This window comes from Haplochromis burtoni, unplaced genomic scaffold (genome assembly GCF_018398535.1).
Source record: "Haplochromis burtoni strain Fernald_Lab_line unplaced genomic scaffold, NCSU_Asbu1 Contig_371, whole genome shotgun sequence".
NCBI classification, from domain to species: Eukaryota; Metazoa; Chordata; class Actinopteri; order Cichliformes; family Cichlidae; genus Haplochromis; species Haplochromis burtoni.
In genome coordinates this window covers 105,415-132,540 of record NW_024582732.1, presented here as the reverse complement: position 1 = coordinate 132,540, position 27,126 = coordinate 105,415, and the positions used below count along the sequence as shown (strand labels likewise).

The 27,126-nt window shown below is 39.9% G+C and overlaps 1 protein-coding gene across 6 annotated transcripts in view; it reads right to left on the bottom strand.

The window, feature by feature from the left end:
- Positions 1-27,126, bottom strand: part of col22a1 (collagen, type XXII, alpha 1) — a 74,961-nt gene that overhangs the window by 22,796 nt on the left and 25,039 nt on the right. For 3 of the 6 annotated variants that reach the window (XM_014329217.2, XM_005947300.3, XM_042228960.1), the window contains 31 exons: positions 25,745-25,861; positions 25,587-25,631; positions 25,415-25,477; positions 24,292-24,330; positions 22,738-22,791; positions 22,588-22,641; positions 21,875-21,928; positions 19,647-19,700; positions 19,496-19,540; positions 17,885-17,938; positions 17,725-17,778; positions 17,178-17,213; positions 16,643-16,672; positions 16,165-16,218; positions 15,955-16,008; positions 10,442-10,495; positions 8,827-8,880; positions 8,655-8,708; positions 8,478-8,531; positions 4,773-4,826; positions 4,630-4,674; positions 4,457-4,519; positions 4,011-4,064; positions 3,804-3,845; positions 3,685-3,717; positions 1,644-1,697; positions 1,136-1,189; positions 999-1,052; positions 850-903; positions 694-747; positions 181-285 (listed from right to left, as the gene is read on the bottom strand). In XM_014329217.2, the coding sequence (XP_014184703.1) occupies positions 181-285; positions 694-747; positions 850-903; positions 999-1,052; positions 1,136-1,189; positions 1,644-1,697; positions 3,685-3,717; positions 3,804-3,845; positions 4,011-4,064; positions 4,457-4,519; positions 4,630-4,674; positions 4,773-4,826; positions 8,478-8,531; positions 8,655-8,708; positions 8,827-8,880; positions 10,442-10,495; positions 15,955-16,008; positions 16,165-16,218; positions 16,643-16,672; positions 17,178-17,213; positions 17,725-17,778; positions 17,885-17,938; positions 19,496-19,540; positions 19,647-19,700; positions 21,875-21,928; positions 22,588-22,641; positions 22,738-22,791; positions 24,292-24,330; positions 25,415-25,477; positions 25,587-25,631; positions 25,745-25,861 (1,689 nt within the window). The remainder of the gene's footprint in view (positions 1-180; positions 286-693; positions 748-849; positions 904-998; positions 1,053-1,135; positions 1,190-1,643; positions 1,698-3,684; positions 3,718-3,803; positions 3,846-4,010; positions 4,065-4,456; positions 4,520-4,629; positions 4,675-4,772; positions 4,827-8,477; positions 8,532-8,654; positions 8,709-8,826; positions 8,881-10,441; positions 10,496-15,954; positions 16,009-16,164; positions 16,219-16,642; positions 16,673-17,177; positions 17,214-17,724; positions 17,779-17,884; positions 17,939-19,495; positions 19,541-19,646; positions 19,701-21,874; positions 21,929-22,587; positions 22,642-22,737; positions 22,792-24,291; positions 24,331-25,414; positions 25,478-25,586; positions 25,632-25,744; positions 25,862-27,126) is intronic. The other 3 variants (XM_014329218.2, XM_014329219.2, XM_014329220.2) reach the window with 3 other exon arrangements.

The following is a 27,126-nucleotide window of genomic DNA, read 5'->3' as shown; positions in this document are numbered from 1 at the left end:
TGGAGATGAAAAAATCTTAATATGATGCAGAAGGGCTGAAATCCAGACAAGTTGATCTATTCTAATCATAATTGTGGCACTGTCCTATAATATGATATTGTATTAAATGACTTTAAATATCATTATATTTGTAGGATGAACTATGGTATACATTCAGTAAATAACATAGCTGTGCCTTACATTTTGTCCATCTTTCCCCTTCCCTGGTAGTCCAGGAGGTCCAGGCAAACCAGGCTCTCCATGTGGTCCTGCGAGACCTTGTTGTCCTGGTTTTCCAGGTTCCCCCTAAAATAAATAATGGAATAAAAAGATTCTGCTTTTGTCTCTCAAGTCAGCAAAGCAGATGCCTCAGATACTTTTTTTTTCTGTTGCTCTGGATTCTGAAAGAGGTCAAATTCAATTCTATGTATGATCATTCATTATTTTAAATCTCAGTCTTATAATTATTATACACCTTGTCCTGCATATTAAAACTGCAGAGAGTACAAAGAGCTCTGAATTGCTACTCCTACATGTAGCTGCTGCAGCAGGATTCAAATGAATTCACAAACTGAAACAATGATGGAGGACATACAAGGTCACTCTTTTTCTCAGCAGTCTGTTTCTCTGCCAATACCAGTCTCAGCAAAGTCCTGATCCTGTCAAATCACATCCACCAAACACACTCATGGATTTTAAACATAAGTGACTGACCTTGTCTCCTCTTTGTCCAGCTGGACCTGGAGGCCCAATAATTCCCGGTATGCCCTAAAACATAAAGATAATTCTTAGCTTAATTTAATAATGTGTAGTATAAAGTCATAGGAAGCACTTGCAACAGACATAAATGATCAAAAAGAAAAGACTAACCACACTTCCTGGTAGTCCACGGGGACCCTGAAGGCCAGCTACACCAGGTGGACCCTGGTAGAAACACAGAGGTCATCGTCATCCTCTATCATACAGAAAACGTAGCGCTTGGTGTTAAAAAGTGAATCCTGTTAGATGGAACTACTTACTGGGTCTCCAACACGCCCAGTCTCTCCAGTGAGTCCAGTCTCACCCTTTGGCCCCTGGAAGCAAAGCAGCTAATCAGAGATATTCCAGTCGGAATGACTGTAGCTTAAAACGAGTGAGGAGATAACAAGCTTTGTACCGGTAGTCCAGGTGGTCCCTTAAAACCTTGCTCACCAGGTAGTCCTCTTGGACCCTACAGAGAAGATGCATTAATTTAAAAATATATTAAAACATTTCTCTTAAAGCGTTAAAAGGGCTACTCTAAAAACGAATGAAGAATCGTGATGATCCTAGATGAAGACTTAAGACTTACTCTCATATGCTGCCTTAAGAATATGAGTCTGTTAATTCCAGCACATAATTCATGTTGCCTATTTAATGCTAAATATACCAGTGCACTCTGTTCTGCTGCACCTAATATACAATATATCAGCAAAGCAGAGAGAACAGAGATTCAGGGCACTGCATGACAGTGTCAAATATTTAATTTACTTAGCCAATTAAGGGAAGTCTCGGGAGCTCTCTCACTGTAACAGGACATCCTCGCTGCAGCAACGTCAAATCTCTACTGGCACCTAGTGGGATCCTGAGCGTATTGCTGGTTGAAGCTTGGTTATGTAAAAAGAAGAAGTGAAAACTAAACTCACCATCTCTCCTGGTTTCCCTTGTTCCCCTTTCTCTCCTTTCTCTCCAGGTCTCCCCTTAAGGTAAAAACAAGCAATGAAATAAATGGCAAGGCAAGGCAAGTTTATTTGTATAGCACAATTCAACAACAAGGTGATTCAAAGTGCTTTACAGAGACATTAGAAACGAGAACAAATAAAAAGCATGATTTAAAATTGATTAAAACAAGCAAATAAACTAACTAACTAATTAACAAACAAACAAACAAACAACAGTATATAAAATCAAAACAGATAAAATCAGAACAGTAGATAAAATCAGTAGTTAAATGTAAGTTTTGAAATTTAAGCTTAAAAGTGTGGATTTGGTGCTTTATTCAAATGCAGCTGAGAACAGGTGAGTCTTCAACCTGGATTTAAATAAACTGAGTGTTTCAGCTGATCTGAGGCTTTCTGGGAGTTTGTTCCAGATATAAGGAGCATAAAAGCTGAATGCAGCTTCTCCGTGTCTGGTTCTGACTCTGGGAACTGATAAAAGACCGGATCCAGATGACCTGAGGGATCTGGAAGGTTCATACTGGGTCAGGAGGTCACTGATGTATTTTGGTCCTAAACCATTCAGAGCTTTATAGACCAGCATCAGAACTTTAAAGTCTATCCTCTGACGGACAGGCAGCCAGTGTAAAGACCTCAGAGCTGGACTGATGTGGTCCACTTTTTTGGTCTTAGTGAGGACTCGAGCAGCAGAGTTCTGAATGAGCTGTAGTTGTCTGACTGATTTTTTAGGTAGACCTGTAAAGATGCTGTTACAGTAATCAAGCCTACTAAAGATGAATGCATGGACTAGTTTTTCCAGGTCCTGTTGAGACATCAGATCTTTTATCCTTGAATATTCTTGAGGTGATAGTAAGCTGACTTTGTTATTGTCTTAATGTGTTTTTCTAAGTTTAGGTCTGCATCCATCACTACACCCAAATTTCTCGCCTGGTTTGTGGTTTTTAGATGTATAGTTGAAGTTCTCTGGTGACCTGTAATCGTTTTTCTTTGGCGCCAAAGACTATTACCTCAGTTTTGTTTTTGTTTAGCTGGAGAAAATTGTGGCACAACCAGTCATTAATTTCCTCAATGCATTTACCAAGAGCCTGTACAGGGCCTCGGTCTCCTGGTGACATTGTGATATATATTTGTGTGTCATCTGCATAGCTGTGGTAGTTTATTTTGTTGTTCTTTATAATCTGTGCCAGTGGGAGCATGTAGCAAAAATGCAGAAGATGAGAAGAGTAAGAACAGTGTTTATACTGATCAGGCATTATGACCACCTGCCTAATGTTGTGTCTTTCCCCCCTTTTTTCTGCCAAAACAGACCTCGCTGAGGCATGGACTCTACTAGACCCCTGAACATGTGCTGAAGGTGTGATGAGGTATTTGTTACCAAGATGTCACCAACAAATACTTTAAGTCGTGTAAGTTGTGAGGTAGCATCTCCATGAATCAGCCTTATTTATCCAGGACATCCAACAGATGCTCGGCTGAACTGAGTTCTGGGGAATTTGAAGGTCAAGTCGATGCTTCAAAGTCATTGTTGTGCTCCTGGAACCATTCCTAAACCAGTTTTGCTTTGTGGCAACAAACAGGACAGTCCATGGCCCTGTCACTGGTTCACCACTGTTCCTTCCTTGAACCACATTTGATAGACACTGACCACTGCAGACCAGGAACACCCCACAAGAGCTGCAGTTATGGAGACGCTCTGACACAGTCGTCATAATCTGGCCCTCGTCACACTCGCTCAAATCCTTACACTTGCCCATTTTTCCTTTTTCTAAAATGTTCACTTGGTTCCTAATGTGTCCCACCCACTAACAGAAGCCACGATGAAGAGATAATCAGTGTTATCTGCCTCACCTGTCAGGTGTCGAATGTTCTGTCTGATCGGTGGTATATAATATGTAAACCTGTTTATTTATTTTTTTTAAATCAAGCAAATTGAAAGAAAGAAACAAGAAAACAGCCATTCTTCACGGATTTGATTCTGGAGTTTGTGAAATAGAAGAAGCGTACTCACAGGTTCACCAGGCTCAGGAATGACGTTTGCAACCTGTGAAGAAGAAAGCAGGTGACATCTCACCACATCTGCACTCTATTACAGTTAACACGCACACAAACAGCAGAAATATTACTCACATTTCCCGGAATGCCCGGCGGTCCCATAGCTCCCACTTCACCCTGAGGCAGGAGACAATATGTTCAGAGTCTGGATGCTAATTACCTTATTACAGCTAATACTGCAGGACGACCATTAGTGAGACAAATGCAGCAGCGTTCCTCCTATTCCTTCACTTTATTAAGGTGTCCAAAATATAAAAGTGGTTCCGGATTTTTGTTTTTTACCTTGTCGCCTTTTTCACCTTTTGGCCCAACTGGTCCTGTCTGTCCTCTCTCTCCCTATGGGAAACAAAATATTCATTTTTTAAAACAGATCTCAGATATTCATCCATCCATCCATTCGCTTCCGCTTATCCTTTTCAGGGTCGCGGAGGGCGCTGGAGCCTATCCCAGCTGTCATAGGGCATATTAATGCATATTAATACAGGGAAGTAAGAACTTTATAATTGGAAAGTCAGTCGATCTCAAAATGGCATCTGGGAACAACCAACGGGCCCCAAGGGTTCCCAGGAGGTCACCCAGTCCAATTAGGGACATTCATTTTACTGGAGCTGACTTTAATAGAAATGATTACATAATGTACAAAAGTGAGGTAAGGACAGTGCCCCTTGTTTGCAGAAGTAAATCAGAGATATAGCTGTGAATGACTGTGAAAGCTTTGAGAAGCTTACCGGCACGCCTCGGTCACCTCGTGCTCCAGCAGTACCTAGCTGTCCAGGAGCACCAGCTTCCCCCTGGAAAAAAATTAAACATTTCAAAAAACATGCCAAAATAAAATGTATCCCATAAAATGCATCCCATCCAAATGCCAAATAAACAAAAACGAAGGCAACTGTGAGCTCACTCTCTCCCCTGGAGGTCCTCTTGGTCCAGGAGGCCCTTCGTCGCCCTGCAGAGAAAACGCACTTGTTAACATGGCGGTTTTCTGAATAAATAACACAACAAGCACAAGCTCAGTGTATTTCTGGGTGAGGTTAATCACGTCACCTTGGGTCCAGGCTTGCCAGGAAAACCATCTGCTCCACGCTCGCCCCTGAGCCCCTTTAGAGACACAAGATTATAATTTAGATGTCATACTTGCAAAACTCGTCCCAGCCAAAAGCATTTTCCAGGCATATCACCACCCCGTGGCACCAATGAGCCCACTGTTTACCAACCAAAACATTTTTTTTTTAAGTTTGCTTGTGGTTTCTGTGCAACTTTTCTTTTATGAGGAAGCAGAGTTCGGATGAGCAGCCTGGAGCTCGCCTCCAAAGTTGCCCAACAGCCACAACACACACAACTCTGCACAGAGTCTCACTCGATGTGAAGAGTCTCCCAATCAAATGTACCAAAGCCCTGAGATTTGCAGCAACGGTAAAAAGAGAAGAAAATACTTGTTTTCTGAGATTTTGTGATTTTGGATTTGTTTTGCTTTGTCATTTTATCTTTTCTCATCCATGCGGACACTGCAAAGACGTAAGATTTAACTAAATTTATGAATATGGCTTCTTTAATTGATAAGTGTCCCAACACACGTAGCTGTAGCTTGTAGCTATCTGCCTGGCCTCATCTTTGCTAATTCAGTTGCACTGTGTTTCTGCTGTTGGAGAGTTTGCAATGTAATGTAATTATCTGGCAAATGACATGATACAGCCCATCCAAGAAGCCTGTGCTTCAGATGTGGTGAGAAAAATTACAGTATTTTATTAGCCTGTAGCTTAGCACTAATTAACAGAATGTGCTAAATAATACACCCATATATTTATGGATGGAGTGTGGTTGGTTAGCATCGTTCAACTGCTTGTTAATGCAAATATCAAACCAGCCAATAACCTGGAAGCACCTCACTGCATTAAGCCATGTAGTCAAGACAACCTGCTGAAGTTTAAACTGAGCATCAGAATGGGGAAGAAAGGTGATTCAAGCAACTGTGAACGTGGCCTGGTTATTGGTGCCAGATGGGCTGGTCGGAGTATTTCACACACTGCTGATCTACTGGGATTTTCCCACACAACCATCTGCATGGTTTACAAAGAATGATCTAAAAAAGAAAAATATCCAGTGAGCAACAGTTGTCTTGTTTAAAATATCTTCTTGTTGTCAGAGCAGAATCGCCAGATTGCTTTGAGTTAATGGAATAGAATGGAAATAACCTTTATGGTCCTTCACTGGGAAAATGTGTTCCAGGAGCAAAGTGATAGCCAGGTGGAGCATACAGATTCACACAAACGTGAAGAATATAACATAAAAAACAATAAATAAGAGTGTATGGGGAAAATTTAGAGTGCTGTACAGTTATTAAAAATAACACATTCAGATTCAAAGACATGTTGAGTAGGATAATTTACAAAAAGATGTACAAAAAGTGCTGTAAATGTAATTCAAATAACCAATTATTACAACTAAGGTATCAGAGAAGAGAATCTCTGAACGCACAACATGTCAAACCTTTGGTGCAGAAGGATTAAAGCAGCAGGAGACCAGTCCTGTCAGCTAAGAACAGGAAACTACAGTTCACACAGGCTCACCAAACTAGATCACAGAGGATTGTGAAAACGTTACCTGATCTAATGAGTCTGAATTTCTGCCGTGACATTCGGATGGTAGGGTCAGAATTTGGTATAAAAACATGGAAGTGTAAATCTACCTTCTATCCACTGCCTTCTTCAAAATATGCCACAAGGAATTAAAGCTATTCTGACATCAAAAGATGGTGCACATGGTACTAGCTGTGTCACTTTTAAGTCCAAAAGGCCAGTATGACTGTTACCACCTGCAAAAGCTGCTTAGCTATCGCAGCCCAGCCACAAAGCTTTCAGTGCACATATTTGTGCTGTTGTTAATGCCGGTGGTTTTGAGCTTGGACTTCAGTCAGCAAACTGTTAATGACTTTTTAAAGTGTTGACGACTGTACACCTCTGCACTCGGTGAACCCAGCTGTGGACCCTAAATGCTTCCACTTTGCAATACCACTTACAGCTGAGCGATGGTGGGCTCGTCTTACAGCATCGTACTCAAATTCAACAAGCTCCTTAGAACCATATATTCTTTCACAAATGTTTGCAAAGGCAGACTCCATTACTGCATGCATGGCTTGACTTTATACACCTGTGCCAATGAGACTGGAAACACCTGAGGTGTGGGCTAATATTTTTGTCAATATAGCGTATATCCTGAAGGCTAAATGGCAAATTATCTTTACTTATATCAGTTAAGAATATATGCTCCAAGATTTTTTTCCAGTATATTCTGTGGTTTAGTTATGCTGACACTCAAACTTGGTTCATAATTACCTGAAAGAAATGGTAAAATGGTAAAAGCCTGAGAACCAAAACCCTTCCTTGTTGCTAGCTTGTAGCTTAGAGACTCACCAACATTAAGGGGTCACAGTGAATACATGTAAAGGTTTTTTTTCTTCAGAGATTATGTGGAAGAACACCACAAAAATATGACTAACATACATTAAGACTATTATTCATGTCTGGCCTTACGTAGATGAAATTACTAACATGTTAGCAAAGAGTTGTCTAGTTTTCAATTCTAGCGGACAAAAAGCAACATCGGTATTTCTCTGAAGCTTTTTGTGTTGGCACAAGTATTTACCAAATAAAACCTCTCAAGATTTGTTATTTTTTCACAAATTCCTCACAAATAGACTCAGAGTTTATTGTTCTTTATTGTTCTTAACATATCTACTTCCCCTTCAGCATGTCTACGCAGACGATATCCAGTTTCTTTTAAGCCAAGATGTTTCTAAGCTACAGATTTTGAATGAGTGCTTAGATTCCATTAACGTTTGGATGGCTGACAACTTCCTCCAACTTGAAGAAGGAAAGACTGTCCTTGTATGTGCCCCTGATAGACACGTACCTAAGATAATGAATGCTCTTGGTCCCCTTGCAACATTTGTGAAATCGTCTATCAGGACCCTAGGGGTCATTTTTGACCTGGCTCTCACTCTGGATGTTCACATCAAATCTCTGGTTTTGTCCTGTTTTTATCACTTAAGGGACATTTCTAAACTAAGCCCCATTGTATCTTGTACTGAACTTGAGATTGTCATTCATGCTTTCATTTCATCATGACTGGACTGCTGTAATTCTCTGTTTACATGTTTAAACAAAAACTCTTTGGAGCGTCTACAGATTGTTCAAAACGCTGCAGCAAGACTTCTGACCGAAACATCTAAGTAATCACACGTGACACTGTTGCTAATACAGCTGCACTGGCTCCCCATTGAATTCAGAGTCCATTTCAAGATTCTGGTACTGACTTATAGAGCTCTTCATGGACAAGCACCTGCCTAAGTCATTGAACTTCTACATCCCTATGTCCCCAGCAGGTCTCTTAGGTCATGTAATCAGGGTCTACTTGTCATGCATCATACAAGGCTGAGAACCAAAGGAGACAGCGCTTTTGCCACTGTGGCAAAGTGATATACAAATAAAGTTTTACTTACTTCCTTACTTAATAGTTTGAATGCCAAAAACTGCTCATTAGCTATTTGCTTTATCAGTTAGCAAGTTTCTAAGGTTTCTAACTGTAAATGTCTAATCTGCTGCTGGAAACAAGGCTGATCTGCAGAGTGAGAGGGAACAAAACATAGAAACGTTTGGAATTGTGAAACAAACAATAAGCTAACCGTAACCATTTTGATTAGCACACCTTTAACGTTTGTTCATCGTAGGCAAATCTAAAAGTTTCACTCACCATGGCACCGTCACTTCCAGGAACACCATCCAGGCCATCTTTACCAGGAATACCCTTTCAAAATCAGACACCAGATGCTGACATTCGGTGACACACACAGAGGAACTACCAACAAACACTTGGCATTATAAGTACCAGCATGAAGTTTTTATTTAAGCCCTCAAAAGGTTAACTCACAGGTTTTCCAGCCTCTCCCTGTTTGCCTGGAAATCCAATTTCACCTGGCAGACCCTTCCGGTGAGAGAAAAAACACAAAGGCATCTCATCATGTTCTGAAGCAAATCTTCCTTCACTGCTAAATCTTATGAGCAAAAATAAAGACTTTCCTTTCTAAATGTCAGTCACTTACAGGAGGTCCAGTGTTTCCTTGGTTTCCTGGTGGTCCAGGTGGACCCTGAGGACCCTGAAAAATAATTTTTAAAACGTCTGGAAAAAGTTGACTTGATCATATACACAGTCATTTAGCTGTTTAATGAAATAGATCGGGCAATGTGCCAAGACCTTGTTTTCTTTTCTCTAAATCTTTAAATTTGAATTCATTTTAAATTTTAATCATGGTTTTCCAGAAGGCAAAGTACAAATCATTAGCGCCAAGCAGCCACTAGAGGGGAGTATTGCAGCACAGTTTACCACCAATTCAACCTTGGCTAGTGCTTGAACACAGGGGACATGTCTGTTTGGCTACAGGGAGCAATTTGGGAAATTAATTGGTATAACCTGTTGGCTTTAATTTAGCCTGTTTATTTTCTCTCTATTAAAACATACAATGAAGAGACCTTTGAGAGCACTGCAGCAATTTTGTGCTTTGTGGACCACAACAAATACTGAGCAGCCCACATAATTTAAATAGCAAATTATTCCTCCTCAGTTCTCCGTGAGAGGTCATCGGGGCATTACAGGAAGCACTGACATAAGATGTTCATAAACAACACATCAATGTAAACAGAGCTACATAGAGGATGATGCTATGGCAACTTAAAATGAGTATTACGTTTTTCCAAAGCAACATAAACAAAAGATGCTTTTCCCAACATATTGTGATTTTTGTTTTCCGTGTTATTTTTAAAGACTGTATGAGCTAGAAACTTGGGACTCATTTAAGGAAAGCCCGGTGGGAAGCTGCTTTTTTGTGAGCCTCTATGCTGCTCACATGTAACTGTTAGGGTCGAGGTAATGCTGGCTGGTCTCATCCATGAATACAAGTAGGGTTAATATGTACTGTATGTCTAGCTGTGGCTGAAAAAGAGGATTTGGTTAGTACGGCAGTCTCAATGGACATATTTCATCCAGCACCGAGTCCTGTCCACCAGAGAGCGATGGCTCACCAACAAATCAAAATGATGCTAATCTCAAGACTTTTTTATAGACACTACTTCATATTTGCATTATTGCAATTGTTGAAAATAGAGTAGGAATTGAAATTGTACAAAATGAGGCAACATTTTGTCAGGATTATTTAGAATGGGGGAAATTTACACGTATTTTAATACAGCATATGAATGCTGTATTAAAATACAAATATGGAAGTTCATTTCTAGTAATTTTTTGTAAAGTAATATATATTTGTTTAAAAAATGTATTGCATTCACAGACAGTATAGAAGATGGTCCACGTCTAAAAATTTCTTTTTAAAGGGCCACCAGGGGGCGATAGCTGTGGTTACAAAAAAGCTTAGAAGTGTACTTATATTTACATCGTCGTCCATTTGCTCATTCATTTCCGTCATTCAGTCAGTGTCAGATAGGAGATTTTTCCAGGATGTGCTCATTGTCAGACCCATCTCAGGGCTTCAGAATGGGACTTCACACACCATCACTGTAGCTACGTTCATCTTTTATACTATTACAACTTTTTGTAGCTTTGTTTTTATAATAATGCTGTATTTTTACTAGAATTTACACATGGGTAAATACATTCGGTCTGCACATCTCTAGTGCATGCTGCAAAATCCAAATTGTTCTTACAGCAGGTCCAGGAAGGCCATCCACCCCTGGGAGTCCACCTTCACCTTTCCTTCCCTATAAGATAACAGTATAAATAGAACAATGACATGAACAAATGGTAACAATAATAAAATAATCAGCACACAATTGTCTTAGTAACATCTGAGAAATGTGAGCTTATATTTGCTACTGAGGGGTTTAGAAACTTTGGAGTTCAGAGTGCAGTACTCTGAGCTATTCTTCAAACACAGCAATCTTGAAAACAGCTTTCAGACCATAAAACTGGGAAATAAAAATGGGAATATTTTAGTCGAGCCTCTTTCATTTGTGACGCTTTCTAGAAATGATAAACTTGGGAAATATTACAAGGAAAATAGAAAGCTCAGAGATTTTGGTTAAACTTCAGTAAGCTGCTGATGACAATGATGTCGTCTCTGCCTATGCTCCTCTGATGGTCTCATTTTACAAGTTGAGAAGCTGTTCCTTAAACATTAGTGTATCCATCTGCTTTTATGTGGGAAGGTTGAGCAACACTAATCCAGTAGACAGCATTTCATTTCACTTCTCTTTCCCCAACCAGTCGCGGCAGATAACCCCGCCCCTCCCTGAGCCTGGTTCTGCCGGAGGTTTCTTCCTGTTAAAAGGGAGTTTTTCCTTCCCACTGTCGCCAAAGTGCTTGCTCATAGGGGTTTTTTCTCTGTATGTATTATTGTAGGGTCTACCTTACAATATAAAGCGCCTTGATGTTGTCATTTAGCGCTGTATAAATAAAATTGAATTGAACTGACTTTACTTTGGGCCATATCGCTGTAGATAGGTAAAATCTCATAGTCATGTTGGGTGTAAAAAAGTGTAAAAAGTAACGTGTTAAATGTAACAATGTAACAATTTGATTAATTTAACACATTACTGTACTAAATTCAGAAATTGCATTCCAGTTACAATTACGTCATTAGCTGCATTCTACAGGATTTTCAGTTCTCGGCATGCCAGGCATACAGAAAGAAAAAAATACAATTTAAACAAACTTTGGGATACAGTCAGCTGATTTCACTTTGTAAGAAAATGATGGATAGGTCTACAGAGGAGATATGGACATTACATTTAATAAGAAAGAATGAATGTAACAATAAAAGAAAATTATTTAAGATTATTTTATGGAGTAACAAGAAGGAGTGTAACAAATTACCTTTTCTGGGAGTAAATGAGTAACGTACAGCATTACTTTTAAGAAAAGTAACATGTGTAATACATTACTTTTACTAGGTAATGACCCCAGCACTGTCTAGAAGGTATGTTTGTATTAACAAAACCAAGATGTGAAATTGTTATGGGTTCTAGCTGTTATGTGTAGGGCAGCACGGTGGCGTAGTGGCCTCACTGCAAGAAGTGCCAGAGTTTGACTCCACCATCTGGTCAGAGTCTTTCCAGATAGGCTCTGACCAGCACAAAGACATGCAGTTAGTGTGGTTCTGTTAATTGGTGATTCCAAATTGCTCATAGATGTGAATGTGAGTGTGAATGGTTCTCTGTCTTTATGTGTTAGACTAGTGACCACCCAGGGTGTACCACGCCTATCGCCCTGTCGTAGCTAAAACAGGCCCCACACACCCTGATGATGATAAGCGGAAGAAGACCGATGGTGTAACTGAGAAACATTAGTTTTGGGGCAACTCACATTTTCCCATTAAAGCTATGGTCAAATTATACTTAAATCACACATTTACTTCATGATTTATTAATGAAATATCATTATTCTCACTATGTAGATTAATTTTTCACAAAACTTTACTGTTTTAATCTTTTTTTTTTTAAAAAAAGCCTTTTGTGATGATTGCTGTTGTTTCTCTTGCTTTCACATAAAACTACATGCTGCCAGATTTTTCTTAATAAGTTTGTTGACGTAATCCTCTTCAGTCCTTTAAGATAGTCAGTCAGCATTCCAGGCTTCAATCAGCGATCATATAAGGATAAAGGTGAAGAAACAGGACTCAGCAGCACTGAAACCAGACAACTGATGACTGCTTTTCAGCAGTGGAGGTGAAAGCAGCTCAATCTATACCTACTCAACCATATGGCCAACTCTATTAGCACTGGCAATAGTGGAGGCCAACCCATTATCACAGCTCAGAGCCTAGCTTTAACTCCCTCACCTCCACACACACACACACACACACACACACACACACTCACACACACACACACACACACACACACACACACAGACTGTCTCCCTGTGAATCTTCAGAGTGGGTTTAACAATCCAAAACCTGAAGAAAAAAAATAGGTCAAACTTCTCACAGTCTGTTTTTCTGCATGACTCTCTTGGAAAGTACCCCATGAAGCTGCAAAGTACTTCAGCAGGACTTCCACTGATATCATTAAAAAAACAAGGCTACATAGAGGGATGTTTTCTACATATTCTGAAACATAAACCCAGTGTGGCTGTTTTATTAATGCTGTTTAAGCATAAATATTTTGGAGGTAGAGAGTTTGTCTTTTGACAAGGTTTGGCTTGACTGTGTTACCCAGCTGAGCAATGACAAAGTCACATACTGCTGATAAGAAGTTCATTGCTCCCAGTAGAGAAGGGAGGGGAGAGGAGGTCAATGTCTTTGTTAATGTTTTGGAGGAACAAATTATGTAGAACTACTGTGTCTGTTTTAATTACAAACTGCTGTGTAATAGAACCAGTGTTGAGAAAGAGAGAGGAGGAAATATACGAGACACATGGGACGAGTTGTTAGAGAGCACTGATAAAGGCTACAGCATAGGCTCTGACTAGCATGAAGAATAAACAGCATCTTTCTTGATTCCATATAAAATCAAAATAATCCAGCTGGAACACGATAGGTTAGGGACTAAACAGCCAATAAATATAAGTTACAGTTTTTCTCATGAAATCTTTGCAAATGATTTCTTTTTAAGAAATTCTCAAAATGTGGTAAGGATAATATTAATCACATAATTTTTTTTTTACTGATTTATGTTTGTTAGTTTGTTTATTTGTGAATGTTACTGAATATCATAATGATGCAGTACTGGTCATGATGTATCATTGCTCATAACCATAACCCTATCCTTACTCTATCAGAATATATGTGTACACTACCAGTGTATTTGTATATGATTTATAGTAAAGTGCAAAGTTTGGACACACCTTCTAGTTTAATGATTTGTCTTTATTTTTACTACTTCCTAGCAATATATAAACGTAATTAAGTAACTCTAAATATGTCTTATATTTTAGATTCCTCAAAGTAGCCACCCTTTGTTTTGTTGACAGCGCTGCAAACCCATGACCTTCTCTCAATGAGCTTCATGATGCAGTCACCTGAAACGGTTTTCACCTCACAGCTGTGGCTTGTAAGGGTTCATTTGTGGAATATCTTGTCTTCTTAATGGGGCTGGGACCATCAGTTGTGTTGTGTCAGGTTGGTACACAGCTGACAGCCCTATTTGACAACTGTTAAAATCCATATTATGTCAAGAACCAATCAGCTAAGTAAAGAGAAACGACAGTCCATCATTACTTCAAGCACTGAAGGTCAGTCTGTCTGGAGAATTGCTAAAACGCTGAATGTGTCCCCAAGTGCAGTCGCAAAAACCATCGAGCGCTATGATGAAACTGGCTCACATGAGGACTGATCCAGGAGAGGAAGCCCAAGAGTCACCTCTGCTGTTTGGGATAAATTCATCTGAGTCACCAGCCTCAGAATTAGGCTCAGATTAGATTAGAGCCCAGATAAATGCCACACAAAGCTCCAGTAGCAGTCACATCTCTACATGAACTGTACGGAGGAGACTGTGTGAATCAGGCCTTTATGCTCAAATAGCTGCTAAGAAACCATTAATTAAAAGCAACAAGCAGAAGAGATTTGTTTGCATCAATGGAAATCTGCGCTTTGGTGTGATGAGTCCCAGTTTGAGATCTCTGGTTCCACCTGTCGTGCCTTTGTGTGAAGCAGATAAGGTGAACGGATGATCTCTACATGCATGATTCCCACCGTGAAGCAGGAGGTGTGATGGTGTGGGGATGCTTTGCTGGTGACATTGTTGGGATTTATACAAAATTGAAGGCACACTGACCACAGCATGCTGCAGCGACATGCATCCCATCCAGTTTGCGTTTAATCGGACCATTATTTATTTTTCAACAGGACAATGACGCCATATACACACTTGAGGCTGTGTAAGGGCTATTTGGAGCAAGGAGGGGAGTGCTGGAGTGCTGTGCCAGATGGCCTGGCCTCTACAGTCAACTGACCTAAACCCAATCAAGATGGTTTGAGATGAAATGGAGGCAGAATGAAGGCAAAAGGGCCAACGAGTGCTCAACATCTCTGAGAACTCCTTCAAGACTGTTGGAAAACCATTTCAGGTAACGACCTCATGAAGCTCATCGAGAGAATGCCAAGAGTGTGCAAAGCAGTAATCAAAGAAAAGGGAGGCTATTCTGCTCAGTATGTTTTGCAAAAAATTCATTTTTTGGTTTTCTCCAAAATATCCGGCTGGGGTTTGAGTTTAAAGCTAGGATTGGGATCGTGACTGATGATGACTTAGACCTCTGAAAGCATTTAGTCAGATGACCTTGAATCCTCCCTTAGTTATGCTGCAACAGGTGTAGTCTGCTGGGGGATTCCCATTGAGTGTTTTTTCTTCAGTCGCCTTTCTCACTCACTATGTGTTAACAGACCTCTCTGCATTGAATCATACTTGTTATTAACCTCTGTCTCTCTTCCACAGCATGTCTTTATCCTGTCTTCCTTCTCTCACCCAAACTGGTTGCGGCAGATGGCCCCGCCCTTCCCTGAGCCTGGTTCTGCTGGAGGTTTCTTCCTGAATTAGCTAGATCCAAACCCAAACCCTAGATAGATTGCCTGTGTCCTGAAGGTGTTAATCCTCTGAGGCCTCATCATTGCCCCCCTTTTGTCGTTGTCTCCCCTCCCTCACGCCCAACCTGTTGCAGCAGATTCAGTTTAATTCAATTTTATTTATTTTGCACCAAATCATAACAGACACCTGAAGGCACAGTGAAGACCCTACAACGACACAGAGCAACAATCAGATGCCCCCCCTGAGCAATGCATCACGACTTGTTGTGATTTTGAGCTACATAAAAAATTAGATTTGAACTGAAATGAATTGAACTGAATATCATTTTCAAGCTGAAACACTTCCTGTGAGTTTAAAGTACGTGTATTCACTCAGTCGCTAAAACTGTCAATGCCATATTCAAAAATAAGGTGAAAAAACAAAATGTGTCCCAGTTCCACTGTAATTTAGTTTAAAATTGCTGAGTTACATAAAACCAAAAATACAATTTGGCAATGTACCGGTAATAAGAACAAAGAAACACGCTGCTCCTCACATGACATCTAACCATGGGGCACAGCTCTATCTGTGTCCTGTGGTTAGAGCTGGAAACAGAAAGTCAGATGATGCAAAGATAAAACAATCATCAGGTGAACTGATCCTCCACCGGTACAGTAAGGTGATATTCTGACACCCTCCCAACAAAATGAGATTCTTACCCTCTGGCCAAATTCTCCAGGGTTACCGGGTAAACCTTGTTCACCAGGAGGACCCTGGGGAATAAATCACCAAAAATTAAAACCGCAAAACTGGCATGTTAATAAATTGTTGAGCATTGCATCTGATTGTGGGTTTTCAAACAACAGCAACTATCAAAAGTTAAACAGGAGGAAAGTGGAAGAAAGGAAATAATAAATCAGGATCCTTACAGGAGGCCCTGGATGTCCTTCAGCACCTGGAGGCCCTTGTGGTCCAGGCTCACCCTGAAACAGGTCAAACAAACAAGTTTTATTACAGTAATAGTGAAACATTAGTGAAATGAATCATCAAACTTTTCAATACAAGCTTAAACTTTAAAACTTATAAAGGCACGAGTCCGACATGAGATCCTTTCTATACATTTGGTTGGGTAGTTTATCATGCATTTGATTAAGCAAATTAATATATTCTCTTCAATCCATTATTTCCATTTACTGATATCAATATTGGTTAGTTTTAAAATTCCAATTTTCATAAAATGCCATATTTCACTTACTTTTCATGCACAAAGCTACATTTTCCAGAGACCAAATACACCAAATTATTCATAAACAGCATATTTTGTGAGGGTTATTTTTATATTGGTGCCTGGATCTTCATGCTGCAGCAACAATCTGCTTTCAGTGAAACTGTTAAACAACTGCTCACCTTCTCACCCCGTAAACCTTCTGTTTGTACCTGAAATTAAAGCACTGAATAAATAATGACATCCTCACTTGGATTTGTGAAATTCATTGATAGGTACTGTGATGAAAAAGTGTTTTTGCACAGTGTATGTAATTTCTTTTCTCAAAGAAAACAATATATCCATCATTAGTCATTATTAAGCTCATTTTCTTCATCCCATTAAGAGATGTTAAAACTGTTTTAACCCATCAACTAAAATAATCTATATTTTTAGATATAATAACAAGTGTTGTCAAGTTTCAGCTAAAGTCCTGCACTTCACTAACAGACACAGTGATCTCGCTTCCTGTCTTTTTATACCCTTCAGTTAAAAACACGACGATCACTCTTTGATGATCTGCTCTGTCTTTAGCAATAATCATTAAAAAATAGTTAAAATGCAACATGTGAGGTTTAAACGCATGCTGCTGTAACCCTGCTATCTTCATCATGACACAAACCTATAATCCTTAAGAGTATAATTCTTATGTACCTTTGGTGTATTTTTGGCACTTACCGCATCCCCAGGTAATCCAGGAAGACCTCTCTCCCCCTGTGACATAGGTCACACAACAAGGACAAACCCATCATTAGAATCAAGAGGCTCTCAGGGCAAAGTCCCTTAAGGGATATGATGACGGCACAGCGACAACCATAATTTATGAGATGAGCTGTGCGGATGCTTACTGCAGGCTAAAAGAAAGTGAAACTTGTGGGTAAAGAACCACGGCAGCTCTTTGTGCTTGTGTGTGCATTAGTGTGTGTGCAGCTGGGTGTGGTAGAAGCATGTGCGTTCCACTGGAGGAATCATCAAAGTTGGTAATTACAGACAGACAAATGAACTGCGTTTTAGTTTCTCAGACAAATGAGGGGGCAGACTTTGATGGTGCACAGAGGAGACTGAGGAATGTCTGGTGAGAGCAGACAGTAGCTTGGGAAGCTTTTGATAAGTCTTTGAAAGAACTCATATCAGCAGCACTTAACAACATTACACAACAGTATCATAAACTTGTAATCAGGTGAACAGTGTTCCAAATACAATAAAGGTAAGTGGGTGGGCGTACCTTGTCACCTTTAACCCCGTTGGGCCCAGGTACTCCAGTCAGACCTCTCAAACCCTAATCAATAAAAGAAAAAAAACATAAGCAACAAAAACCTTTTAATACAAAGGTGATGGACCAAATGTGTCACCGACTGATGTCGCCATCAAAAATCAACACTTACATCCTTCCCAGGAAAGCCAGGTTTTCCAGTTAATCCATCAAGACCTGGCTCACCCTGAAATGGGAAAATTACATTTTCTCTTTTAAAATGTAGGCAAACTTCAAAACCCAAGATAAAAGAACCTTCGAGTAATGAATAAAGAAGGAAATAAGAAACAAAAAACATAATAGCATAAAATCATAATAGGACACAAGAACAATAGCTCTTGTAGCTAAATGCCACAATACTGGGGACAGTTTCACACAAGTTAATGCTGACTTACACATGAAAATGCGTTTTGCTTAATAATATCAAATTTACTTGCATAATAAATTACATCCAGTACTTCCTATACAAAAAGTTCTTCACTTGCAATATACAATATCAAGAAAGACCTTCAATAAAAGGTCTACACTACCATCAGGTTCCTCCACCATCACCAAGTATAAGACTTGTTATTAACATGTCCTCCGGGCCTCCTAGATATCTCAACATAGTGGCTTTGGTTTGAATCTGACCAACCACAGTCGTGGTTAGTACGGACGTGCTTAATAAAGAACAGCTTTTTCAGTCAGCAAGCACAACTTTAAATCAGTCCTGTGTGTCTCCTCCAAACCACCTATTCCCTTTATCGCTTCACTGAGGTAAGGACTTTGCCAGTACTTTTCAGCAACAGGAAATTGCTTACTGTCTGACTGAACAGCTGATGGACAGCTCTAAAAGGGGCATCAGTTTGTCTGAATGGGCCTATATGTGCTTAGAACCTGCTACTCAGTCCCCATGACATACGGCAGAGTGATCAGTGGACTGATTTGATGCACAGTTCTTTATTCAAACCACGTTAAAGACGTTTAGCTTGAAGTTGAGCTGACCTCTGAACAAGAAACACTGAGTACAAAAACAACTCAACACAAAGCAGCATTAAATAGTTGAAAACAACTGTTGATTCAGGGAAATAACCTTTCACTGAATTATCAAAGACATCAACAAAGCTTCAGCGAGCCTGAATGAAGTGCATTATATCCTGTAACGCCCCCACAGAATTCCAGACAGGAAGTGTGGAGAGTAAATCAAGGAAACCACATCTGTTTGCACAATTACGCCTCTCAGTTCTCAGTTCCTCTGAGAAGAAAAGTCTCTTTCTGAAAAGTTAAGCCCGTTATCAGGATTTGCAGTATGAGCTGGTGTTCTGCGCAGGTTCAACCTAGAAACGTGGCCCAAATCCCAGGACATGCTGGGAAAGCAAATGAGCTAACTCTCTCGTGACCTTCAGCAACAACTGTTTTAAAGATGTAGCTCGTATCTGCTGCAGCGGAACTGTGTGGCCAAACGATTAGTGGCTGTAGCAGGAGGCCCCCAAGCAGGAATATGTGAAGAGTGAAGCAACTGTTTAAACTCTATCAGGTTGCCGGTAACCTGGTCAGGTTCACGTCTACCTCTTTATATGGAATTTTCACAAATTTAGTTTACCCAAATGGAAAACTTTAATTGTCATTAAAGTGCATTTAATACACTTTGAAAGATGTGAAAGGTAAAATCTTTTAGTTTCTGAAACTGTGTTTGTTGTAGCATGTGGCTACAATGCAACCTCTCCATAAGCCTAAGCCGAAGTGGTTTTAATACGTGACTTACCCTGGTTCCCGGTGTTCCCGTTTCACCTTTTGTACCCGAGTCACCCTATAACAAACCAAAGCAACATAATTATTTTTATAGAAATAAATTTCTATAAACTGCCATCAAATCAGACCATCATTTGGTGGAAGTTAATTCGGATTATACTTACTGTGACACCTTTTGGCCCTGGTGCACCAGGAATTCCAGCATCCCCTTGAAGACCCTGTGAAATAAACAAAACAAATACTTGTATTAATAAAAGTTACTGACTTCCACCAAAGCATCACTATTTCTGACTCGAGCATACTGAGGCTCGCTGGGGTCGGCTGAAACTCCAAAAGATAAAAAATAGCTTCTGTCAGTGATAAAAATTATCCCAAGAAACCCTTAAATGTTGACTTATGACCTTCTGTCCACAAGCTACCCATCTACAATGAGCAACTTTGTTGATGTTGTGACATGATCAAACCTTGAAAGACCTTCGCAAAATTAGAGAGAGAACCTCAATGATCAGATGATCTCCTATGAGGAAGCAATTAGTGACAGTGGGAAGGAAGAAGTCCATTTAAATGGAAGCAACCTCAGGCACAAGTTTCTTCCTGAGAAACAACAAAAAATAAAAAATAATAAAGTGCTCAACACACTGGAGTCCCCAGGCAAACTGAGCCTATATTACCATAACGAACAGATGGTTCAGGGTCCTTCTTCCTTCATTTTTGATAAAGCTCTAATGATAAGCTTTATCAGAAAGGAAGGTTTGAAGCCAAATCTTAATAGAAGACAGAGCGTCTGTCTCCTGAACTGAAAGCTGGTTCCACAGAGGAGCCTGATAGCTCTGCTTACTTTTGAGATCTCTGGGAACTGCACGTAATCCCACAGACAAAGTGCTCTGCTGGGATAATATGATGCTATGAGGTCCTTGAGCTATTATGGGACCCTCATTCAGAACTTTGTATGTAAGTAAAGACCTTTAAATCTAATACTGGACTTAACAGGAAGTCAATGAACAGAAACTAGTATGATTTCTCTCACTGTGACATCTTGGATAAACTGGATGTTGTGCACTGACCTTTTAGAGCAGCAGTGTTGGGGAGTAACAGAATACATGTACTGTAAAATACAAAATACGAGTAACTGTATTCTGTTACAATTACTGTTTAAAAAGGTGGTATTCAGAATACAGCTTCTTTCTTGAAATAAATGGATTACGCGCTCTATTTTTGGTAATTCGACAGCGGTGGAAACCCAAACAAAACACACATTAAGAGGCTCTAATGCCCGTGTCTCAATTTCGCAGCCCATGTCACCTCTACCTGCAACCCGCATAAGGACGTGAAGAAATATTTTTAAAAATTATTATTCAAAAAATAATTTAATATGAAGGCAATAGGCAGAGTGTTACAGGCATAGCCCTAAAGAATGTAGCCTCATGGACGCAGCTGTTGTAAGTTATTAAGACTCGACTGTACACCGTGTTCGTGTTTTCCTCCGACACAATAAGTTCTGTTGGAGCAGCCTTTCAACGCCTCTCTCTGTCTCTCCCTAGCAAAGTTGACCCACACAACAAAGTAAAGCTAGTTTTCAGCTACGAGCCCGACATGGAACCGACGTATTAGCCAGAGGTCCCTTTACTACGGTTCAGAGTGAAGGGACCTGTTTTATATACGCGCTGAATAGTTTTCTATACGAGATCGCTGCAAAAAGTGCAGCCTTACCTAATGCCCACCCTACTGTTACTCATTTTATATTAAGATTTAAAAATCTAGTTGCTATTGGTATGGTGAGTAACATTAGAGTTCATTCATGTAGTTGTAAAAAAGCATGATAATATATTAAGTAATCCAAAGTATTCACAATACGTTGCTCTCATTGAGTAACGTATTCCCAACACTGTAGAGCAGCCTGATAATAACAAAATATATAGTCCAGCCTCAAAGTTCGTAAAGCTATGAAGCAGCAGTAAAAATGTTTATTTATGAACTGAGCCAGTCCTAGGAGGTGTTCACTGTTTTTTTAATAATCTCGTATATCCTGTGCAGTGATGCTCGTTCGCTTCAGTCTTGGGCAGTCTGTCACAGGCCAGTGGCCCAGCTTGAGCCCGCACCCATACTCCCATCTGCCTGACTCCCTCACCAGATGCTGCAGCTTCATCCAAGAGAAAGTCACCCAAACTGGCAAAAAATCAATACCAGCTTGAGAGGAAATTGTTCAAAAAAACTTATGTACACTCACTTAACAGAACAAGTGCCTCTCTGAGATTGATGCCAAAACCAGAATAGCTTAAGTTTTTTTCCTTTTTTATATGGCCTGAAATTTATTTAAGACCTTTTCAAAACTGCATGTGCACGTGCAGTCGCTCGTGAATGGATTAAAAGCTGGTAAACCACATTCACCCACCCTCGGTCCAGCTGGACCTGGTAGCCCTGGATCACCAGCCAGTCCTGCTTCACCCTGATTATGAAAACAACAACAACATTTGCACAGTCACAACGTCTGTGTTTTGAGAAGAATTAGAAAACAAAGGTCAGAAAGTTAGACGATTTCTTTGAAAAATTTATAATTGTTACAGTTTTACCAAATAGTGTTATAAATACATGCCAATAAGACATTATTTCAAAATAAAACAGAAAACTGTCGCATAGAATCCTCATCTACTTTTGAAATATAATGGAAAGAAATAGTGAAACATTTATCTATCAGCTTTTATAAGGATAAAATAAAAAAAACAACTGCTTTTGTTTTTATATTTTATCCTCATAAAATCTGATAAATAAAATACAATAAAGTTAAAACAGGAAGAAGAGTTGGAAAATATGTTTGGCAAAATAAACAAGGGATGATATAATGAGTATTGAGAAAAAATACTGTGAAAAAAATCATATCCAAGTGTCCAAACAAAAACTGTTTTGTTTGGACACTTGGATATGATGAATAAAATATAAATACACCATTAAGAACACCTGTTATTTCATGAAAGAAAATCAGTAAATGCCTTTTTCTAAACATCTTTTTTATTTTTTTTAAATATGCATATATATTTAATACTGTAAATTTTGATATACGATATAAAAATAAAGGTAACACCATAGCTGTATAAGTTTGCTTCTTACTGTGTCGCCTTTGTCTCCAGTTAAACCATCAATGCCTGGGATTCCACCAACTCCCTGTGAGATGGTTGAAAACACACAATCAGTACCAGTTTGGCGCCGTTTAAAACTCTAAATAAAAGTCAAAAGAGCTCCAGGTCTCCAGGTTCACACCTTCTCTCCTTTTTGTCCAGGAGGACCTGTCAACCCTATGCTGCCTCTATCACCCTGTGAATACAAAACAAGCGTTAACGTCTATAGTTCAGTCACAGTAAGGCATGCAGGGGGGCCGGGACAGGCGGCGGTGACGTGCTGTCAAAAAAATCAACCCAGCAGTATCACAGAACATGGTTTAGTACCCGATGGATGGACAGTCAAAGAACAGGAGATGTATTATCACTGCACACACAGTAACACACAAAGTTAAAAGTTATACACAGAACACAAAGACTCACATAAACCGAGACAAACAAAACACTTTTGAGTAAAGGTTCGGGAGCCAGAACATCCTTACAGCTTCACCAAGACCCGCTATGGTTTGGTCGCACATTCGACCAAAGACTCAAGGAACAATGGCTTCCCATTGTCCTCAGAGCATCACACTTTTGGTTTGAACACTGATGTCATCTTCTGTGCCAAGGAATCCCGCGTCTGAGCAAAAAGTAATGGCTGTTAAATTACACGGTACCATGAGGTCTCACCCACCGCAAGACTTCCCTCTGCTTCATAAACCACTTTACAAGTCACAGGAGGTTGCCCTTTAATTATTTCAGGCTTATATCATATTAGCACACGTCCTTTAGATCAGCAAAAGGGACTCCTGTTCTGCTGCACCCCATGGCAAAAAGACATGATCCATAAGAAGAGTGCTGCACAGGGAGCAATTAAACCAGTTTTGATTTCGCTCCCCCGCCACGTGCTCAGGGAGACTCGATGACCAGCTCAGCCACTTTGAACCGCAGCTTAAAGTCAGTTTACGTCACGTGTTTGCATCAGGTTTCGAAAAGCAGCAAATTGCAGCCTTCCCATGGAGAAAGTGAAGACAGATGCTTGCGCAGTAAGAAACAGAAAAAGCAGCAAGGCGCATTAAAGTTCGATTTAATGCGCGTTTTATCAAACCTGCAAGTTTTTCTTTTTTCAGCTATAACAAATAGAAAAGTCAAATAAATGTATCATGAAATGACTTTTGCTGTCGCTCTGACTGCACTGCCCCCCTGTAGTGCACCTGTATTATCCAGAAGAGTTTACAGGTGTGTTCTCAAAACTACCAGGATAACACTTCTCGTCTTTTAGATCTCTTGGGCATTTTTAAGTGTCCCTTTCAGTGCAGTGTGAGAGGTGAATACCGAGAAGTTTGTTTCAGGGAATAAATTACACCGTGGGACTCCCGGCTGGCACTGGAAGGCAGCACAGAGGCTGTGATTTGTGCAGACTGGGTGGGCGTCTGCACTGGCTCCCTGCTACATATCCTCTGTGGTAACCTGTCCTATAATTCATACATCTGTTACTCTGACAATAAGAGATGTATGAGCAGGTTCCTAGACACTCCCAGGAAAAAACATATAGAAAAAAAGCGAGATAGCAAGAAAGACTTGAATAAAAAAGATCTGAAGGAGCAGATTAGAACATTTTGTCTACATGCATATAAAATATGCACAATACACAGACAAACATGTATCTGGGTTAAGATGATGCTCATGCAGAGTTGTGAAGGACAGGTTTACTTACCTTCTCACCTCTGCCACCTTTGACAGAGTTTATACTGCCCTGCAAATAATTAACCAATAAGGATTAATTATTATCGAGGCTGAAAGAAAAGCAAGAAAGCTTGAAAGCATAGCATGTGACGTGACCAAGACTAGTTTATTTACAGTGGGGGAAATAATTATTGGATTTGTAAATTTGCTCCGATCATAGAAATGAAGGATTTTTGTGCTGAAATAAGTATTTGATCCTCTAAAGTTTGTCTGTGTGCCCATGTGGCAATCAGTTTTTTCCAATCCAACCTCTTCACCAACACAGGCAAGACCACAGAGCTGTCCGTCACGCTCTATGTAAGATCTTACCTGATGGGGTGAGGATGATCATGAGAAAGGTGGTGGATCAGCCTAAAACTACACATGAGGAGCTTGTTATTGATCAGACGGTGGCTGGGACAACAGTCACTGGTAACATTTAAATGATTCAAAAGGAGGTTCTGGAGAAAACGCTGTGGTCAGACGAAACTAAACTCAAACTCTTTGGCAACAACTCGACCCAACTGAAGGAAGAGAAATGCTGAGTATGTCAAACACTCAAGTGGCAACATAATGCTTTTGCACTGCACTGTACAGGAAGACTTGAATCTTGAATGAGAACCTCCTTCCATCAGCCAGAATACAGAAGATAGGTCATGAAAGAAGCACATTAAGGTCACGGAGTGGCTTAGACCTTCTCCGGACCTCAATTTTATAAATTTGTGGAGGGACATTTGAGTTGCAAAGTGGTATCCAAGAAACCTAAATGATTTTGAGAGTTTCTGTAAAGAGAAATGGGTTCAAATCCCTCCTGAGATGTGTGCAAACCTGGAGACCAACTACAGGAAACATCTTAATGCTTGCTTGCCAACAACACTTCTCCACCAAATACTAAATTATGTTTTGGTTAGAGATCAAATGCTTATTTTTACTCAGTGAAATCATTTTATAACATTTATGTAATGTGTTTACATAAAAATCATGACTCTTTCCTTCTTTGAAAGTGAGCAATCTTACAAATTCAGCATAGTAATCCTTTCCCTCACTGTACTCCAAAAGGTTTGAAGCTATCTTAAAAGTAAGATGTGACTGTGGACATTTTTAAGTTTTCATACACTTTGTCCTTTTTCTCCTTTGAGTCCAGGTGGTCCGATAGCTCCCTTAGGGCCAGTGTCACCCTGAAAAAAGTAGGCAGGTTCACACAATAAAAATAAAGCCGAACAACTATAATGAAAGTGTAATCCTTTATCACAAACACTATAGAACTGAAAGGCAGTGGTAGATGACCTTTTCACCCCTAGGACCTGCAACACCGGGTGCACCCATGCGACCCTGTGAGAAATGAAAACACAGCCGTCTTTTGAAAGCCACTGAAGAAAGGATTCCCACTCATCCGTGGAAATAATAGAGAGGGATTAGGCGTGGTAAAATCAGCGGGGCTTTACCTTTTCTCCAGCAGGGCAGGAGCAGTTCACTTGAGGGCCTCGTTGTTGCTCAGCACTGGTAGGTGTTGGCGTAGGGATCTTGTAAGGGGGAGCCTCTGTCACAACCATCTTAGGGCACTGAAATGAAGCAATTTATTTTGATAAAACTGGATCATGATGCTGTGATAGAAGAGACAGGCATCTCTGATTAAGGCTAAAACTATTCAGACACACACTTTTAACTTTTAAAGTAGCTCCTGCTTTAGAAGAAATGATACCTATATGGTCTATACCTTTAGCTGATGATGATCAGTGCCACTCCTGGGTTTATATTAGTGCTATTTGAAGGTTTGCAGGCATCCCTGTGATCTAAAAACTGACGCTTCAGGATGCTCAACTCTGAAACATTTCATTTCAAAAGTGGCTCTGTATGATGTCATAGAGAGTCACAAGCACACACTGTTTAAATCTTGTGTTTCCGAAGGTTAACCAATGAGAAGGAAGTGGGAAAAAAATGAATGAGAAAAAGCTTCAGACAGTGGATGAATTGAGGGGCTGCACCAGCAACCAACATAAATAAGAACTATTTTGAGCTATTGTGATTCATGCAAAGCTAATCTAGTGGAGTCCAAGAATTAAACATTAGCATGACAATTCACTTATGTGTACTCAGCTAGATCCTATAGGCTGTTTAGTTGTGTCTTAATTACCTAGATAGCAAAATTAACTAGTTGTAAGCTGCTGAGATTTCAAATGGTAAATGGACTAATTCTTATAGAGCGCTTTTCTACTCTCACGGAGTACTCAAAGCACTCTATACAACATGCCTCATTCACCCAATCACACCCATTTTATCTACACTTAGTGCTTTCTAACGACATTCATACTCCGATGGATGCATGGGAGAGCAAGTTAGGGTTAGTATCTTGCCCAAGGATACTTGACATGCAGACTAGAGGAGCCAGGGATTGAACCACCGACCTTCCGATCAGTAGGTGACCTGCTCTACCTCCTGAGCTACAGCCACCCATACAAAGACAATCATTTTTTTAATCTGTGGTAGATGTGCCTGGGTCAGTTCATTAGCGTTATAGCGTATATCTGTGTTAGGCAAAGAGCCACTGTACTTCTGTTTTTATTCTGAGGATTGTGGCACTAATGTGTATTATTGCAAAATCAATTTTAAGTAATGTGTCAACTCCATTAATCAGCTAATAAATACCACCGTGTGGAGGTCTGATTAGTCACATTGGCAAGTAACTGCTTGTTTCTGTTTCCATCATATTTCAAAGGAGCAAGTGGAAAATATCTGGATTTTTTTTCACTTCATCTTAAATCTTACAGGACTACAACGCCTGTGGATTTATTTCCAATATTTGTCGCATCTGCGGCAGATTTACTGC